The sequence below is a fragment of the Enoplosus armatus genome, chromosome 5 (genome assembly GCF_043641665.1).
Source record: "Enoplosus armatus isolate fEnoArm2 chromosome 5, fEnoArm2.hap1, whole genome shotgun sequence".
Taxonomy (NCBI): domain Eukaryota; kingdom Metazoa; phylum Chordata; class Actinopteri; order Centrarchiformes; family Enoplosidae; genus Enoplosus; species Enoplosus armatus.
In genome coordinates, this window is record NC_092184.1 from 8,824,293 (window position 1) to 8,843,932 (window position 19,640).

Genomic DNA, 19,640 nt, shown 5'->3' on the forward strand with positions numbered 1-19,640 from the left:
ATGTAATCTCATTTAGTCACCCTCAAGTACATACCTTATAGCCTGGTCCTAGCTGATGAATTGCAAATATCTGCGAGGGATTGAGGGCTTCACTGAACACGTAGACGGCTCCTAGCTGCCCGCAGAATACTCTGTTTGCGTCTGCTGTCTCAGAGGACCCGAGGAAGCACTTATCATAACTCTGCAAGAGGGACAGAGAAATAAAAGGCCACATCATTTTATACTTTGGGACGGAAGAAAAAAATATACAAACTGACACACAGCTCAATTAGGCAGAGGGAAAAAAGTAAGAAGTACAACATCTGATTCCGCAAATGGGTTATATTTTTTATATTTCCGTCTAGAAATCGTATTTTCAATGCAACTATCTAAAACAGCATCAACTTCTCTGTTGTTTCAGTGTCAACCTTGATAATTCCCTAATGGAAAGAGGAAAACAATGGCCCTGATTTACAAAGATAAGAAACCTCAATATAACCACTGGGATAGAGAGAATATGTGCTGTGATTGCTTTTGGGATAAAATTGAAGGATAATTTACAACGGCAGCAGCTAATTAAATAACAACTGAAGAAACAGTCAGTATGAAGGCCAATACAAGTGTTGTTGGGGGAAAAAAAGCCCATTGGATTTGTTTATAGAGAATACAAAATCCTGATCTTAATTCAACCCTTTTAGAAAAGCCTATCCAATCTGATTAATGTAATTGTGTATTAAATACTCAAGTAACTAAACCCTTAAACTTTTTTTCGGAACAAAATACACCTTACCACACATACTGAAAATGTCATGTCGAGCCACGGCAGGAGGGTCTCAAAAAACCCACACACAAATACAGTGAAATTCACACATGATGACCACTTTGTAAATGCAGGTTCAACAGTCTGTATGTAAATGTAACAACATGCAAATATGTTTGTGATGAAAATTGCAAATACTTTTAAATACATATATTTGTGGATTTCTACTACATTTATTTAAAACAAGAAATATTTGTGTGTGCATCAGAAATACATTTGTGAACCTTCTTTTTTATATGTGGATTTCTTTTACATTTATATACAAAGATATGTATTTTTGTGTTCATTTATACATAATTTCATTAATTCATTTATATGTAAATCCCGAATCATATTTGTGAATCCTTCAGTGCACATTCATTAATATTGAGACTGATGTGACTCCATATGGTAGAAAAAATATCTAAAAATGAGAACATTTAGGTTTTAACATTAGAGAGAAATTACAGTGTATAGATAATACAAATTATCCATGATTCTGAAGTACAACAACATCTACCTACAAGTTAGTAACAGTACTCAGCTTTTTTAACCTATTTAGATATTACTGCATGTAGCACCGCACAATATTTTCTGTGCAGATCACCAGTGACCTTTCTCTCTTTGGAATTTGAAAAGACAGCAGTGGTTGTTGTTTAAATAATCCCTATGCAGGGAAATGTGATAAGCTGCAAGGGTGTACAATGTTGCCTTATTTGGTGTCCCTCACATGTCCCTCACTTGGTTGAAATAGGATATCTAATCTAAACCATTCCCTTGGTGTGTCTGTGGTATGATTTCTAGTGTCTTTGTAGTGCCACCATCACAGGAAAACATCCTCCTCATCAGAATAATGCTACCTTATGGATGCTACTTTCTTTTCAGGTGTAGGAAAATTCCTCCACAAAAACTATCCATCACAAATTAAGGCAGCTTTGGTTAATGTGGTGGAATATTTCAAGAACCACACTTAAATCTCAACCTGTCATTTGCGCAATCTTCACTTGAATACATAGCTACAGCATGAAGCACACCTTTGGAAATGTGTCTCATCTGTGCAAATTGCTTTTTAAATCTGTAGAGCCATGTGTGACTACAGGTTTCATTTTGGATTAGAGTCATTCAAACATACAAATATCATACCGTTACACCATCGCTCACAACATGGTCATACATTTTAAAAAAGAATGCTTCAATCTGATGGTATTTACAATCTCTGCACACAAACATATAGTAGCTACTGAGATCTATACATAATCTGTTCTCCAAATGTTTGATATTCCATCCTCCACCCTCTATTGCAGCATAGCTCTGTGACAAATGGACATTCAAATTAAGACTGAAATGTCAGTCATATTTCTGAGAGAAATCCATGTTGATATGGTAAAAATCATTTTGCTCAATGAGCATTACTGAAGATGTATGTATTTTTTTCCTTGTCACAATTTCCAGCCATGCGAAACGTCAATGTGGCAACCTCAGTCAGTCCGGTGCCAATAAACATCAAAACCAGGGGGGAAAAGTGACAACAGTGAGGAGGAGTAAAAAGAAGAGCGCTTACATCATTTGTGTTGACGTGCCATGCCATGTCTCCATAAGAAACAAGCTGTCCGTTAACATAGCATCTGATTTCACTGTTCCTCCAGCGGCTGTAGATGTGAACTACACTGATCATATACCACTGAGGGAGAGAAGAGAGGCAGATTAAAAAAGATTTCATACGTGAGCTACAGAACATGTGACTTATTAAGTGGGTCATTATCTTTCTTTTGCAAGAACGTCTTTATGCCTGACTACACTTGACCACACTTAACTAAAACTACAATGGAGTTGTTTTCTTGGGCAACATTTCTCATCAGCTCTCCAATTTGTTTCTTTTAAAGCCAGGAAATTTAAATGAACATCAGAGTTACTAGAAAGCTTTGCTACCTAATGTTCTGAAATCTGCAGTGGAACATTGTGAGTAACAGATCAGAGAAAAGGCCAAGAGGAGACAAAGCAACACATTTTTCACTGCGCACAAAGCCACCTCAGACACTGGCTGTAATTATTTAGGGATGAAACACTACCTACACCTAGTCAAGTCAAGTCTACAGCTAGAAAGGTGGGTACAAAAATCACATTAAAGACAAAAAAAAGAGACATTGATCTCTAAATAGCTATATGTTAAGAGCGGGGAACATGAATGGACTTCTATTTTCAAATTTCTTAAAAATGAAAGCCCTTGGAAGCCCTTCCCGTGGGCATCTTTATTGATATGTGAACATGTAAACTGTGTCCGATTTGTCCTCGGTGAGTCTATCAGTGAGAAATTGAACATGATCTATTATAAGAATTTAATCGACCATCCAAAAAAAATAAACTGATAAAAATATCATATACATAGTTACTTGCTTCAGAGTTTAATGTTAGTCGACAGCTCTCCAAAATCTGAATTAATTAACTTTATATGCTGTAAACCCTTTTTATTTGTTGTACTTCTCCAAGTCAATAAAGTGGACCATATCTTAAGCACTGCATATACAGTAATCTGTTTTAAACTTAAATTGCTTTGCACATTTTTACTAACACAGAATCTGTAGATATATTATTTATTCACACCAGTACACTTTATATCTGCATTTTATTTCTTCAAGTTTTCTGTTTTTATCCAAGGATTTATCTCACATTCTGTGTTGCTGATGCAGCAGTTGTAGCACTGATGTCAGTTCTTTTGATCTAATTTTTTCTCCTTACTCAGATCATTTTTTGCCTCTTTGAATTGTAAAGTTGAAAACGAAGGGATCAGTTAAGCCATGAGTCCAAACTTCAGGATGTATGTATCTATAAACTTAACTTAGCCAATATTATAACTTATAATAACTAATATCAGCTAATTTCCAATCAGTGCGATATAATTAATGCTTGCTTGCTAACTAAAACTAAGAACTGAATGTAACATAACATAACGGCAAGACGGGCACAACCACTCACAGCAGTAAGCAATAGGTTGTCCATCTCTTATGTGACTCCGTCTCCCCGCAGTTTATTCGTTTGACCCATGAAGGGCACTGTGAGCAGTCTAATGGAATTACAACCGTCTACACACAAAAGGTAAGGACACTGAAAAGAGGATTCATGGCGGAGGGGAAGAGTGCAAGCTGCTTGCAGATAATTTAGAACGGCACTTATCCACAGATGTCTGAACCCAAAATCAATTAAAAACTTAATTCAACATGTTTTATCTTCTAAGAGCTTCTACAAAACGAAACCTGCGCTGTGGCAGTAGGAATGGGATGAATGGTTGTTCCCAGGTGTTATGTGCAGGCGCTAATTGTTTGACACATGCTTTGAGCCACTTTTCCTTCTCTGCAGGGACAGCAACACTACACTGACATTCCACGCTAAATTAAGTTTCATTTTCTCATCTACATTTACATCCAATTACACCTGTAAGACTCCTCTGGGGGTCTTGAACACTACATATCTATGTGTAGACATACAACTTTGTAATGCCAATAAAAGAACAGGTGGTGGGAAGGGAGTCAGGGGTAAGTGCAGCCAAAACTGCAGGGTATTTTAAAAGAGCAGAGTAATTTCTGTTTCTTTCTGTTTCTTTCCTCTCGGCTCAGGCCACAATTATGTTCAGATGTGACTTACTTATATTTGAAGAAGCTGCTACAGATATCTTGAGTGTCCTCTATTTCAATTCAAATTGCTTGAAAAAATATTTATTTTAGTAAGAATAAATAAGAAATCCCTGGGCATCTACATACAAAATAATCATATGTTGTATGTTGTATAATAGCTGAAAGACATGATTGAAATCCAAAGCTGCTCCTACCTTCCTGGGCTGAAAATCATACTTCACACAATGCTGGAAACCTTTTCCTTTAGATTTGAGTGACGTCACGATCAAGCAGTTACCAACAAAATGTGCAGAGTACCCGATGCCCTTGCTGGTACGAAAGCTGTAAAGAAAAACATACAGAGTATCATGAGCTGCAAACTTGACAGGGTAAACCCAATTCATTTATCAAGAGCATGATAAATATTCATATCTTCAATCCAACTGAGGGGGAAGTTTTGTTTTGGGACTTTAAGTATTTGTTTGGATATTTCCTCCGCAACAACACTCCATGTACCCTACAAATCCATAACTGAAGTGAAATAGCGCCTTCCTTCTGCATAATAAGATTGAGGTCAACATAATTTTTGAATGCCTTGCGCTTTGTAGACCCAAAGCAATTTGCAGAAGTAATTGGCAGGTACTTGTAGTGATGTATTACACTGAACCACTCAGAACAGGGAAATACCTGAGGTGAGACTACAGCTACTGCGCATTTTGCAGCATGGTAACAACTACAAAGGCGAACAACTTAGTTGATGAGCACATTTCAGTGATGCTCCCAGGGTCTAATTCCTCCGCTCTGATCTTCTTGACCCCACAGATAAAAGATATATAAAGTCAGCACTGAGGAAATGCCACCTGTATACAATATGAGCAGACCCTGCACAGCCAACATCCTGCGCACGCACAAACAACCTTGCAATACCACACTAGTTCTTCATTCTTTCCCTGTACGGGCTGAACATCTTTTTCACTGCTAACATGTACTCACTAGACTCCTGCAGTCTTTAGGTCTATAGCAGTCTACCATCTTCAAAGCCCAATACCATCACCACCCACTGGGATCATCTAAAACAAACAGGCCTCTTTGTCAAGGCAGATAAAGATAGCCTAGGCTTTTCTATTGTGGGGTGCATGCAGGGACAGAGCGAGAGCCACCACTGAGCCAGCCAAGTCGCTCCAGTGGACAAGCCTGCTTGTGATTACACATCAGGTGGAAAGCAGCAACCTTGGTCCGCTTCTGAAGATACAATTCCTTTTTGTTGTCTACATGCCCTGCCACTGAGCTATGAGGCCCTTGGAGCAATGCATAAACAGGATTAGCTTGGCATATCTCTCCGTTTTTGTGAATCTGTCTGAGGAATCGTTGCCACATGAATACCAACAACTTAGCTTAGCCAATATTCCTTTTTTTTTTCCTTTTTGATGTTACACATCAGAGAAATCACAGAACTAGTCCTTCCAAGGTGAGTAGATTCTTTCAGTCAAACTATGTGATCCAGGTAAAGCAATGGCAGCCAGCAGAAGATACAATGAACTAACTGTTATCTCTGACCAATTAGTTTGAACTGTCTCAGCCAACTCTACCTTTCCGTCTTTATTATCCACTCTCTCTTTCATTCCCTTCCGCAGCTCTTTTATATGTCCTATTGTATTCTGTGATTTTCTCCCAAAATTCCTCTCATAAACAGAGAGAATAGCAGCTGAACATCACTGCACTTTGGGGTTATTGGTTTGAGCACTAATTACCCACAAGCCCCTGCAAGAGCTGGTATGTGGATCTTATGTGGCAGATATTCAAATCTAAATTAATACCTCCAAGGTGCCTCCCACGGCAGCAGTCCACCTCTGTAACAGCCAGTACCAGTCGCTGTAGTTCATGCTTCCACAGGTTTTAATCTCAATAATCTCACCTAATTCCCTTCTTCCTCTATTATAATTCATGAACATTATCTGGAAGAAATGAGGCCCTTTCGCAAACCACATTACATAAGTGTTGCCAGTGTGTGAACAATTGTGTGTAAAACTAGTTTAACCTTGAAAAACAAGTTGCAGTCATAATCTCCTTAGATGGGAAAATCACTGTAGGTCACAGAGTATCAGACAGCATATTGCTTTGTCAATAAAGCTGCTGGTAGCTTTATAGGTCTCTGCAGAGAGGGAATGATTTCTAATACAAAGCTAAAGCAATTAGATTGATGAAAAACAGGAAAGTGTAATTTTCTTCTCTCTGCTGTCATAATGTAGACTTACAGCACCTGTGAGAGAGCTAGGAGTGTATTGAGGACATTGGAAACATGGAGCACAAACGTATGTAATTGTGTACTCACCAGTAGAGATATGGTTTGTCCTTGTCAACATTGATGTTATTCAAGGGATCCATTCTGAACCAGGTGTTGAATGTAAACCCATTCTGATAAGGCCACTTGGCAATAGGAGGTAAAGCAATGGCCTGGGACAAAAAACAAGAAGATGGCGAAAGACACAATCATGCAGTATGAGAGGCAAATGTTTAAAAACCTGTTGCACTGCCTCTATGAGAGTAAGTTCAGGTAAAATTAAGCTACACTATGTAGAAATAAACTTGAGTCAGAGCACAAAACTAAGGAGTTTAAAATCACTGACCAACTGACTATAAAAGTAATAACCTGAAATCCCAAACTTTTTCATTCTTCTTTCACGCATTTACTTACTGCAAATATTAAATGTTTATTTAACATTTATAAAAATCTTTGCTTAGGTCACACAAATGTGCATGTGCATCAATAATTATATAAAACTAAACAACAGGAAATTGCAAATATTTGGTGACCTTGGCATTAAAATTCCTGCTCATGCTGGATATTTTATGATAGCAAGTGTCCAGCTTCTTTGGAATAAATCCAGCCATGATTCTCTTTATTATCTATTTGCATTTGCGTAAACACCAGAGAAAAATTACATTTAATGAAATTACTGTGATAACTCTTTCACTTACTTTAATCAACATGCTTTGGCATGACGCAAACATATGCAAAGGTAATGCACAGTATGCTCCACTCTGCAGCATGTGTAATGTCCTCCCTCTACTTGTTTCCTCTACTATGTCTCTGGTTTCTCTCAATGTCAGCTCCCAAGATAAACTATTAGCAGCTCTGAACTTCACCTATTTAATTTAGTCACACTACACAAGGTGGGTTTCTCCCATTTTCTCATCTATAAACCCTTTAATTCATTTGGACTCTTACTACACACATACATGTACATATACATGTATATGCAGTATTAGCCTACACATCTTGTGAAGGCCAGTTCAAGGCCCTGTTTTCTAATCATAAACCACAAAATGAACAATTTGATGAGGCATGTCAGATTGGAATGGGTGCATCAAAAAGGCAAATTATAATGCAGCATCACATAATAACCCTTGTTGTAATAAACATATCACAATTCCATGACAAATAACTTTTAAAGCCCAGCACATATCAGGTGTATGTTTTCATACATGGATTTACTTCAGTTGTTGTGGAACACAATTTATGTAATCTTTAACATCCATTACTGTTTTTTTGTTTTGTTAATTAGTGTGCATGAATTATCTGTTGTCTTACACTGACAACCTGCAGGCATCCATAAAATACACAAATACATGCCATTTTAAAATTGACTGCAGAATGGAAACGTGAAAGCTTACTGCTGCACTGCGACCGGGAAAGTTGAAGAAGGCATCTGGACCGTGTCTCTGTGGCATCTGATTCAGCACCGACAACATTTTGACCGCATGCTTCGGCTGCACAGGTGGCAAAGATAAAAAGAGTAAGGTAGTCAAGGCTTTCTCTCTGACTTGTTCGGACTGCAGTCAATACACTGTCCATTACCTCATTCACTCGTTCTGCAGTTAGTCAATTACAGAACAAGCCCCAAACAGATCAGTGTGATGGCTCTCTGGGGGCAACTCAAGTGACAGTGTCAAACCAACACACACTTTTGTCGAAATCACCGCATCCCGTCCCTGCTATCACTTACCCAGAGGCCTCCGTCCCCTCGTAGCATGCTGAAAAGTAACTTCAGTTCCTTCACTGTGATGCTGTAGCTGGCCAGCACTCCCAACATGTCCACTAGCAAGTCTTTAAAGGCAAGATAGCAGGCACGCATCACCAAACACACACACAGATAAACAAGAGGAGAAAGAGGAGGGAGGGGAGAATCATCAAATGCAGCTGCATTTTACAGATATTATAATTCATCCACATTGCACAGGAGGTCCTCATGGTGAAAAATACTCATATGCATCAACTCCTGAGATAATAAAAACAGTTTCGCTTTAGTTTCACTTCCTTCTCATTGAGTTTATTGTCTGTGAAATTCCATTATATTTATCACAGAAACTCTTCCACTACAATTATATGGAAACTGATTTGTAAATTACAGTGACACAGAAGCACAGCAGTAAAAATACTCATTCCAGAAAGGCCTATATGTATTAAAAGACAGGAAAGAAAAATATGTTAAAAATCCCAACTAGTAGTCCCTACATAATGTTCGTAACCCCCCTTGTGTAAAACCACAGTGCTTCTAGCTACAATACTTCACGGAAATCCAACCATTCATTTGAGATACCGTAACTTGTTATTGAATAAAGTGTTGGTCAAGACAATTCAATTCAATTTTTATTCATATAGCGCCAAATCACAACAAAAGTCATCTCATGACACTTTACAAATAGAGCAGGTCTAGACCGTACTCTTTATAATGTTATAAATAGACCCAACAGTTCAGACAATAGAGAAAAGTTCAGGAAGTAACTACATAGTCATCACTACACAGCAATTAACCTCTGGATGATTCCTAATCCCTAAATAAATAAATACCAAATTGAATGCCATTGTGCCAAATGAACATCCCGTGGCTTTGCTGCTAGTGAGGCAAAAAAACAACTATAGTTTATAATTAAATATATCTAAAATATTCTGAATCCAACAGTGTAACATTTTTATGAATCAAAGACTTTAAGTTACCTACAATCAATTGTAAAGTAGTGTTTGAAATTTTATTTTAATTAAAATTAGAATAGTTTGAATTGACTGAATTACTGAAAAAAATATAAGGGGTTGACAATGATTAAACAGTTGTAAAATAAACCAAATAAAATACTCCAAACACTTCTTTCTGATTCACGTCTCGTTCATTGCTTCCACATTTTCCACAAATACGTTTAAAGGAAATATTACATTCACTGCTGCCTTCCTTCACTGGTTTGCTTTAGCCTGAATTTGCTGACATTACAACACAGACAATAATACAAGGAAAATAAAAGATTCAAAAGTATATCTTCTATTTCTTCCACTTTCCTAATCATGTTATTGTAGGCCGATGGTGCATGACTGTTTTGGAGAAGTCACTGGATTCCTGAAGAGGAAGAGTGGGGCTTGCAGATGGAAATTAGTTTGTTCCATCGCAACCTTTCTAGTTTATTGTAACTCAAAATGCAGATCTATTAAAAGATGCAGACAGATGGTTTTGTTGCCTGACTAAAAGCTAAAACCAAGAAGGTATAACCCATGTATACAGTACTTGCTGGACTTTAACATGATAACAATCAATCTGAAAATAAATGTACATGTACTACCACTGCTACTGAGCAAAAAAAGGCCTGCTCACACTATTATCATACCTGCAATCATGTCATCCACTGAGCTCATTTTCAGCAGCACCTGCTGGATGAGGCCCACCTCAGTGCTTGTTTGCAGGTTTCGAACACTTTTTCGAAGGATGGCGGTGAACATGCTCCAGATTTCAGCCTGGCAGGTGATGTCACAGTGCTCCAACAGCTCCACCATGCAGCCGATGCTTTCGGCGTCCTGGATAATGAAGTTTGTCTCCAGATCAAATTCGCCACCCACCAACTGCAGAATAAGATGGGACAGAAAGGAAATGTGAGAAAAGATTGGATTTGTATGCCTTTCAAATGCTGTTTCAATTATATTCTGTGTGTGACCCAACTTTCAACTAGGGGAAATTAACCAAGAGGACCCTTTCACATATTTTCGGGGCCACTACTCTGATGTTTAAGGGCTGGCCAGCACTGGAAGAAGAAAGTGGAGATCTCTTTCCTTCTAAAAGGTTTTGATCAGAATTTAAGCACCCATGAAAATAAAATAGCCTGGCATTTAATGAAAAGAAGAGGGGAAGGGAGTCCCTATTACCCTGCTGCTGCTTTTGAGTCGCAAATGATAATCACTATTAAGAGTAGAAAACAATCAATAATGCCGTTCTTCAAGTTCAACAAGCATGAAATTAGCCCTCTAAAGAAGTGCATGGTATATATGGAGAGCACTGACAACAACTTGCTGGTGGGCATCAAAGCAAGCAGGTGGAAAATGGGTCTTGATACCCGCTGCACATTACTGTGATTGACAGGTAATAGCCAGGTGAGATCAAAAGCAGCCTAAAGTGGTGGAGAGAGACTAGTGGAGGTATAAAACCAGTCCTGCCTCAATCATCATCAGATCTTGGTGCAATTACATTACAATGATGTGTGTCAGTGGACTACTCGGACTTCAATATTGGAGAGACAGTCTTTCCTCAGAGTGTAGTTGTGCAGAGTAAAACACCATAAAAGCTATGTGTTTTATTCTTTCAGGTATAACACACATCAATGTGCAGGTGAAAAGTGAGAGAAAGCTAAATTACACACTTAAAATCTTGTCAAACACAGTTGTGCCACATTTTTGTCTCTACATTCAACTGTTGTTGCAGGTATGTAGATCCAGTGCAAGTGATACAGTGATTCTTAACAAGATTTAAGCAGCTTACGGAGGAAAAATTAAAAAAAGCTATTGCCTACATATTTTGAAAAACATTGCCAATGTTGAAATTCAGCCTGAAAACCCGACATCTTTATCAATGAGCATAGAGAGCAGTGAGGCACTGACAATAACAGGAATTTCATAGCTTGAAAACTCTTGGGGTGGGGAATAATATGCAGTCAGGGTCGGCTCACTGGCCAAAATGGGCAGACAACTCCTGTAAAGCCAAGCAAGCTGTAACACGTCTGTCTTCTAAATATAGTCACTATGTTAACTAGTATGGAAAATTAACAATCCTCAATGCCAAACTGCCCACTCCTCCAATCACTGCCTAATGCCACCATGCATGTCCTGCTGCAGAAAGCCAAACACAGACTCCAAACACAATTAAGTAACATTTTGTTGCATCATCCTTCTGTCGGGTAAAAAAAAAAAGCTGCATCTGTTGGCCAAGTCTAATTAGTTAGTGAGTATTACATTTTGCAGTATAATATCAGTGTGGTATCAAAACCCCTCTTCCTGTCAAAAAGATCTCATCAGTTATACAAATGTACACAAACATATCAGGCATGTCTCACATATCTAAAATCCTACACAAGCTCACTAACACATTTTGTCAAGACCGCTTAAGTGAATGTGGGGCAAAACATACTTCAAACTAGCACACCTGCATGTGTACGCACTCATTTAAGTAATTAATTACATACAAGATTCACATGAAACAAAATCAAAAATATTTGGCATTATACTAACCATATAAAATAATGTTGAGGACAAAAACCTAATTACACAGTCTATACAGCACCTGTCAAGCTCCCTTCTGCTTTAAGATCCTTTTTGAATTCCAGTGAAGGTGCAAATGTCTCGTTATCAATGATGAATAAGTTCAACTACCTCCGGTGCAGCACTATGAAGTGCAGAAGAGAAAAGGGTATTCATGTTCAGTTTAACAACAAAGACATCCCGATCAAAATGCTGAAGACAGGAATATTGTGGTGCTTTTGTGAATTAACAGTGACAACATTGTTTCCCACTATCACACTGTGTGTATGGTTCCTACTTTGTGGCATAAAGAATACCAAGATATCAACGGATAATGAAGAAGAGACTTTTTATAGATCCACAGGCTGTCAAAGGTTGTTCATCTAAAAGTAAGTTATTATCGTCAGACAAAAGGCTCTCCCGTTGCAGCCATGACCCATATCACCCAATATTGCATGCAAGGAGGGGTGAAGAGCCATGATGTCTAGACTAAACCTTATCATTCTTCAATGCTATTGCCATTAATCACACTTTTCACAGGCACACCGCAATCCTGAGAAGTGGTGTAATTACAGATTCAGATCCCCGGAATAATTTTCACCCAATCTGCTACAAGAGGTAAATACAGACATGAAATCGCTGATTACACACTTAGCACGTGGAGAGCAGAGCTTCTCTGAGCCACACAAAAATTCTACATCAGTAAATCAATGCAGAGTTTAAATACCACTTAAGTTCAGTGATGTAAACCCCATAATCAAGAAGTAAATGGCCAAATTCTTTGTATACAAGGGAAAACTGCTGCAATCTGTTTACATATCACAACAGTAAAAACATAGTTGCTACTTAGTATAAGCAAAGTGTAAACTAAAAGTCATCACGCTCCACCTATACATCCCATAACACTTAAATTAAAACTCACAACATGCAGCTGCTTACTACTACGTCATGGTAGCGAGTGGTGGGGATGCAAACCATATACGTATACTGAGAACCTTCATGGCATGTCATACCAGGGCATTTCCTTCCTTTTACACACATGAAGGGGGGCAGAATATTAGAAACACCTCTGAATATAACGCCGTCAAGTACATCACCACCACAATGTAATATAAGCATCATAAAAGTAGACTTTAATGCAAGTCAATGCAACTTTTCTGCCATAAACTGTACAGGTGTCCCTAATAAAGTAGACACTGTGGAGTGTTAATTCAAACCTTTACTATGGCACAAATTTAGCTTCGACTTATTTGGTTTTCTTTGGAATTGTGAGATTCAGTTAATAGAACGTCAAAGTTCCCACAGTTGACAGGGCAAGTCTGAGGAGACCTAAACTATGAAAGAACTGTCAACAAAAGGTTAAGATAAGCGTGTTAAGGCAAAAATTTGGAGAAGGGTCTAATTGTTTGGATCGACAGGGACTGTTTACCTTCATTAGGACCAAATGGCCTCTCTAACTGAGCTTCAGAGTTCCACTGCAGAGATGGAGAACCTGTTAGAAACACAACAGTCTCTATAACACTCCATTAATTAGGCCTTGGAAGAATAGCTATAGACTCCACTCTTAAATTAAAGGAATATGGCAGCCTGCCTGGAGTTTACTTAATGACAGAAAATCTGACAGAACAAGATGAAAATATTCTGTTGTTTGGTGAGGAAAAAAGTGGAAGTTTGGCCTGAATGCCATGTGGCAAACCAAGCTGCAACAAACAGCTACAGTTCATCACTTGGCTAATCCTGTTCCAACAAAGTGGTGTTGATGGTTGCAGCATAACCAAAAGGACTGAGGAAACCAGAGAGGTCTTTGAAGAAAACCTACAGATGGCCTCAGAATGGGCTGCAGATTCACCTTTCAGCATGACAATGACCTTTCAGCACACAGCAAAGACAAGGCCCCAATGGATTCATGACAAGACTAGTGTCTACTGACCCAGGCACCGGCTGAGGTCTGGAGGTGAACCTGTTTGAAAATCTGTGGAGAGACCTGAAGACTGCAATTCGACTCCAACTGTACCAATCTGTCACCTTGTGCGCATGCGCCGACCGTGCATGCCGCCTGTTACAATCACTCCTGTTTGTTTTCTTATTTTTTCTTACTTTTCTCCTTTATTGTATAATTTCCCTACGGAGATCAATAAAGTATTTCTGATTCTGATTCTGAAATAGGTGTACTAGGTGGTAAAAGCAATGAGGACTTGAAAATGCGATTTATAAAGTAATAGAGTCTGAATGTCTAAGTAAATTAGACATCTCAGGGTTTCACATTTACTAACTTTGCATTTGAAAAAGGTGTCTGCCAAAGACATGTATTTAAAATTTCCCTTGGCATTCATTTTTAGTAGTTTCTTAACCAAATAATGTTTAATGCAATTAAAAGGTGTTACACCTCCTTAACAAACTGCCTAATGAGCATGAAGAAGCAGTCTGTGGGTGTAGTGCAATATCATTTAACACAGTGTATTATGCCATCAGCAATAGTGGCCACTGCTAAATTCTCATGTTGAAATGAAACTATGGAAGCAACTAGACACAGACAAAATATGCAAGGTGAATTTTTGCTCCCTTAAATTAAATGTTTAATTTTCTTTCTGACTCCCTGCTGGATTCCCAGGACTTATCTAAAATACTATAACAGCAGGAAACACTGACAGTAAGAATGTGACTGTAGACTCATTTATTTAGCGCCTATCTCTGACTTTGACTCCTGATGGTTTCCGATGATAGAAGACTGCTAGCCTTGGTCTGTTTACCACAGTTAAACCCAAGGGCAGCTCAGTGTGCTGGTGAGACTGAGCTCCTCTGCTAAATCCTTTCTCACAGAGACTCAGGCATGATAGCACAATCAGTCATCTGCACAATAAAACTCCTGCTTTGGGAAAGACACGTGTCACAAATTCAGATGCAAATGAGTCAGGACACAAAGAAACAAAAGGTTCATTTAACAATACCAGATTTACTGCTGGGCTACTGTACTAATTTACACTGTAAAGTGTTGCTATTATTTGTTTAACTCAATGTATTGAAGTAGGTTTCACAATAGAAATTTACTATTCCCAAACTCTAAGGAAAAAATCTTTAAAACTTTAGTAGGCATTTCAAAACATTAGGTTACCCACACCTCATCACAGCCTGTTCTTGGACATTACAACTTTGGAAAACTAAAAACAACAACTAAAACTTTACTAAGATGGCAGCAGATGGATCAGTATTTATATGACAAATGAGGAATCATATTATGCATTCTGTAGGAGTTTATCATTGCAGGTCTTATCTTGCCATGTGGTCACCATGTTGCCATGAATCTGACAGTCAATCTGTGTGTTGTGCCTCTGTTGTTCATAGTTGCTATTGGAACCAATGATGTCAAGCTTTGCTTGTTATATTCATCACAGGCAAAAGATGTGAATGATTTTCAGTTCCATCTTTTTACAAAAAAAGCTTATTAGCCTGCGCCTTTTGTTGCTTCTATGACTTTCACTGCAGAAGGCAAACCTCCACAGCCTACAAGTCTGCATTTTTTTCTGTTAATTGATGTTATGGTGATGACGCCCTCAGAGTTTATTCATCCATATGGGAGATATTTTCTTTATATGTGACTGGGAGCTCAGCATATGGGATGTCTAATGAACAGAATGCCCTTTTCTTTGTGTCTCACTAAAGGGTGGGAATAGAAAAACGATGAGCTCTGACTGAAGTCTTTCAGGGGGTACAAGTGTTTGAAGCCTGTGTTGCAGTCCTCGTAAAAGACAACTTGTCAGTCAGCATGTCAAGTGTCAGCTTAAGCATTTATCTTTGCACAGCCTCCCAACAAATTTCTATTCCACCCAAACAAAATGCAAATGGAATTAAATCTTCTCACATTTCTTTGAATGTACCATAATGCAACATCAAAGTAGCATGGAAGTTCTATATAGTGTGAATGCACTGGATTGCAGACACACAGATCCACATAGAAAGAAAATCCTGTGCCATGTGGAAGTAATGGAGAGAAGCAAATTCAGCAGCCAAGATGATGCAAGTACCCATGTGCTGGTTCAAATCAGGGTTTTGCAGACAAAGGTAAAGCTAACCCATTTCTCTGTTCCCGGGAGAGGGGCCCACGGAAGGAGGAAACCTGCCTCCTGCAGCTATGGCTAATCATATAATTTCAATTAAGAATATCTGCTCCAGATTATTAAGACGCTCAGAAGCTCTGGTGCTGCAGGTCGATGATTTGCAAACCAGAGAGGAAGGTTATATAGAAACAACACTACAATGTGAGGCAGGAGAGTAATACCGCTTTAATTAGGCTCTAACTGGTATCTATGCAGCCCAAGCTGGCAGACCTGTCAGGGTGGTTACACGAGAGTCGTGAGTGACAGCTAGCTCCTTTCACTGTAATAGCACAGAGACTTATTGTAGAGAGAAGGCCTTAACATTCACAAACCAGAGGTGAAACTGGATTAGCAACAATGTCTTTCAGTCACCCTTGTACATTGGCCTGATGTTCACTGAACTGCTCACAAGCTTATAGTCACTTTCACCTGGTTGACCTGGAAAGAATGAGATCCTCTGATGCTGATGCAGATAATCCAGTAGAGCTTGTTGTGTCAGAGGAAATGAAAGAACCAAAGCCATTATAGCGATTATTTAATGTGCAGGGAATAGCATTCCACCAAGCAGGCATTTATTTTACTGTGCAGCAAAACCAAAACTTGTTTACATGAAAGCAATTAAGGTGTCAATTTAGGTAAATTTTTCACCCCTGTGGCTCCAGTCTTTTAGCACGATAGCGTTATGAGCCCCGATCAAGTAGGGTTTTTTTCCTCATTCATTTGTGTGTGTCATTGCTATGAGGCAGAGAATTAAGAGAGTTACATCTGAGCCCCCAAGAATCCCTCCACTTTCAACTGCTTCTGATTAGACCAGGGGCTCGCCGTCGCCATGGTGACAAGCAGCAAAGATTGGACTTGAGACAGTTTCCAAAGGAAGCCTACAGTGGCCACTAAATTGGGTGAAAATAAATAGAACTGATGTCCTATTTATGAAGACTGCTGGTGGAGTGCGAACACTGCAAATGTGAAGAGGAGGGATGTCCTCCGTGATATTTCTAAATTAATAAAATGGAAAGTGTTCCAGGTTAGAAGACACATTCATCTAGTCAGCCAGATGTGGACAGCAGCACATGTTGACAGGAGTTATGTCCACCCTGTTGAATTAATATTATGAGTTGTGTGACATACCCATACTACAGTGGCGCTGAAATGCAAGACACAACAAAAAATCAGGAAAAAACCCAACAGCAATTTACAAAATCTGTCCACAGACAGACATATAAACACCACACACAGACTCACAAGGTGAAAACAATACCAGCCACACGCAGTCACGGCTGGTAAACAGAACAGCAACAAAACACTACACCATATTACAAAACACAACAGCATATTACAAAACACAACAGCATTGGTGGCGTTATTTTTTTCCCACCAGTTTAGTGGCAAGTCCCGCTCTAACTTGCTGGCTGGTACTCGTTACTTTGACACGTCCTTGTGATTGGATGTTAACTGTGAGCTTGGCTGTGCCCCTAGGATGATTAGTGGTGCCACTAGTGTTTCTAGCAGGACTTGCCGAAAATTCTACAGAAAAACCACAAGCATGCAAAGGACGTGTCGAAGTAAAGAGCTGCAGAGAATATCTATGGGCAGGATCATATTTAGGGGAGTGTGGCTTTTACTGTCTACCTGGGTCTTGGCACTTTTTGGCACTATTTGATGACCTCAGCCATTTTTCACTCACTTGCAACCAACTGTTATTTCCATCATAACTACACTACAATTTGCTATTTTCAATACAAATGAGCTCAGTGTGTGTGTTTGGAATGGAATAGAGCCATTGTTAATGTTATTACCTACACCTGCGCTTTTCCTGCTCTGACAGGTCAAAATGTCTGCCGTGAATTATTTATTTTATTTTGTAATGTGGATTGGGTTGCTGCCAGGGGTTGATTGTTGTGTATTTGCTTGGGTATATTGTTTGTTAAACATGTTAAACAATAAAAAAAGTACCAAGCACAATAACAAGGTTCAGCTACAGAATCAGAACAGCCTGCGGCTGACTTTTAAAACTGAGTGCAGTCAAAGGGATAAAGTATGATGCAAAAATGTGGTATGCGGAAGTAAAGAGGAGGAAACAATGAATTGGACCTTCTGCAGCCAAGTGCTTAGCAGCACCAGAGGGAGTGAGACACAAAACACCATATCCATATAAATACTTGGATTTTCCAACAACCCCTCTCACTTCACAGCCACTCTAAAAAAATACATTTTTCAGCAACAATGAGGCAAAGGCAGATTAATGTGTTTGAACTGTTCAAAGGTATAAGACACAAAAGAAAAAAAAGACAAGTTATGTTAAGATAATAAATGTATCCACAAAAGAACTAGTATCAAAAACGTCTGATTTCCACAAATACTTTGTACATCAATTCATTATTTTCATTTGACTCACACACTTTTTGGAATATATCATTGAAAAAAATAATGAATCATTTTAAAATACCTGTAATATGAAGTACAGGTGATATTATGTGTTCTAAAATGCAAGTGAATTGAACAGAAAGGTAAATAGGTAAGACAATAAAAGAATCATTAATCATCGAGTATTTGATCAAAGTCATTGTATATGTCATAGTGTATATATGTCATAGTAATGAAACATGAAGGTTAGAACATTAATAGTATATACAATAAACTAAGAGACCATAATTTTAGGCTGCCAATATAATAATTATGCAAATAATTATGGCCACTTCAAATTAACTCATTGGTGGTCGTAACCATAAGTAGAAGTAAGGTTTTTTGTCTGGTGGAAGATCACCAACTAACATCTCATCCCCTACCTCTGGAACCATACCCTACAAACTTGTGTATGTATGTACACTATATTGCCAAAAGTATTGGCTCAACTGCCTTGACTCGCATATGAACTTAAGTGACATCCCATTCTTAATCCATAGGGTTTAATATGACGTCGGTCCACCCTTTGCAGCTATAACAGCTTCAGCTCTTCTGGGAAGGCTTTCCACAAGGTTTAGGAGTGTGTTTATGGGGATTTTTGACCATTCTTCCAGAAGCGCATTAGTGAGGTCACACACTGATGTTGGACGAGAAGGCCTGGCTCTCAGTCTCCGCTCTAATTCATCCCAAAGGTGTTCCATCGGGTTGAGGTCAGGACTCTGTGCAGGCCAGTCAAGTTCATCCACACCAAACTCTCTCGTCCATGTCTTTATGGACCTTGCTTTGTGCACTGGTGCACAGTCATGTTGGAACAGGAAGGGGCCATCCCCAAACTGTTCCAAAGTTGGGAGCATGGAATTGTCCAAAATCTATCTCTTGGTATGCTGAAGCATTCAGAGTTCCTTTCACTGGAACTAAGGGGCCAAGGCCAGCTCCTGAAAAACAACCCCACACCATAATCCCCCCTCCACCAAACTTTACACTTGGCACAATGCAGTCAGACAAGTACCGTTCTCCTGGCAACCGCCAAACCCAGACTCCTCCATCAGATCGCCAGATGGTGAAGCGCGATTCGTCACCCCAGAGAACGCGTCTCCACTGCTCTAGAGTCCAGTGGCGGCGTGCTTTACACCACTGCATCCGACGCTTTGCATTGCACTTGGTGATGTATGGCTTGGATGCAGCTGCTCGGCCATGGAAACCCA

The 19,640-nt window shown here is 39.0% G+C and overlaps 1 protein-coding gene across 4 annotated transcripts in view; it reads right to left on the bottom strand.

Moving 5' to 3' along the window:
- The window catches only part of nbeab (neurobeachin b), a 188,961-nt gene that overhangs the window by 134,376 nt on the left and 34,945 nt on the right, over positions 1-19,640 (bottom strand). For all 4 annotated transcript variants that reach the window (XM_070906391.1, XM_070906390.1, XM_070906393.1 and 1 more), the window contains exons 2-8: positions 10,042-10,273; positions 8,394-8,494; positions 8,062-8,157; positions 6,719-6,840; positions 4,602-4,728; positions 2,340-2,459; positions 35-181 (exon numbers count right to left, since the gene is read on the bottom strand). In XM_070906391.1, coding sequence (XP_070762492.1) covers positions 35-181; positions 2,340-2,459; positions 4,602-4,728; positions 6,719-6,840; positions 8,062-8,157; positions 8,394-8,494; positions 10,042-10,273 — 945 coding nt within the window. The remainder of the gene's footprint in view (positions 1-34; positions 182-2,339; positions 2,460-4,601; positions 4,729-6,718; positions 6,841-8,061; positions 8,158-8,393; positions 8,495-10,041; positions 10,274-19,640) is intronic.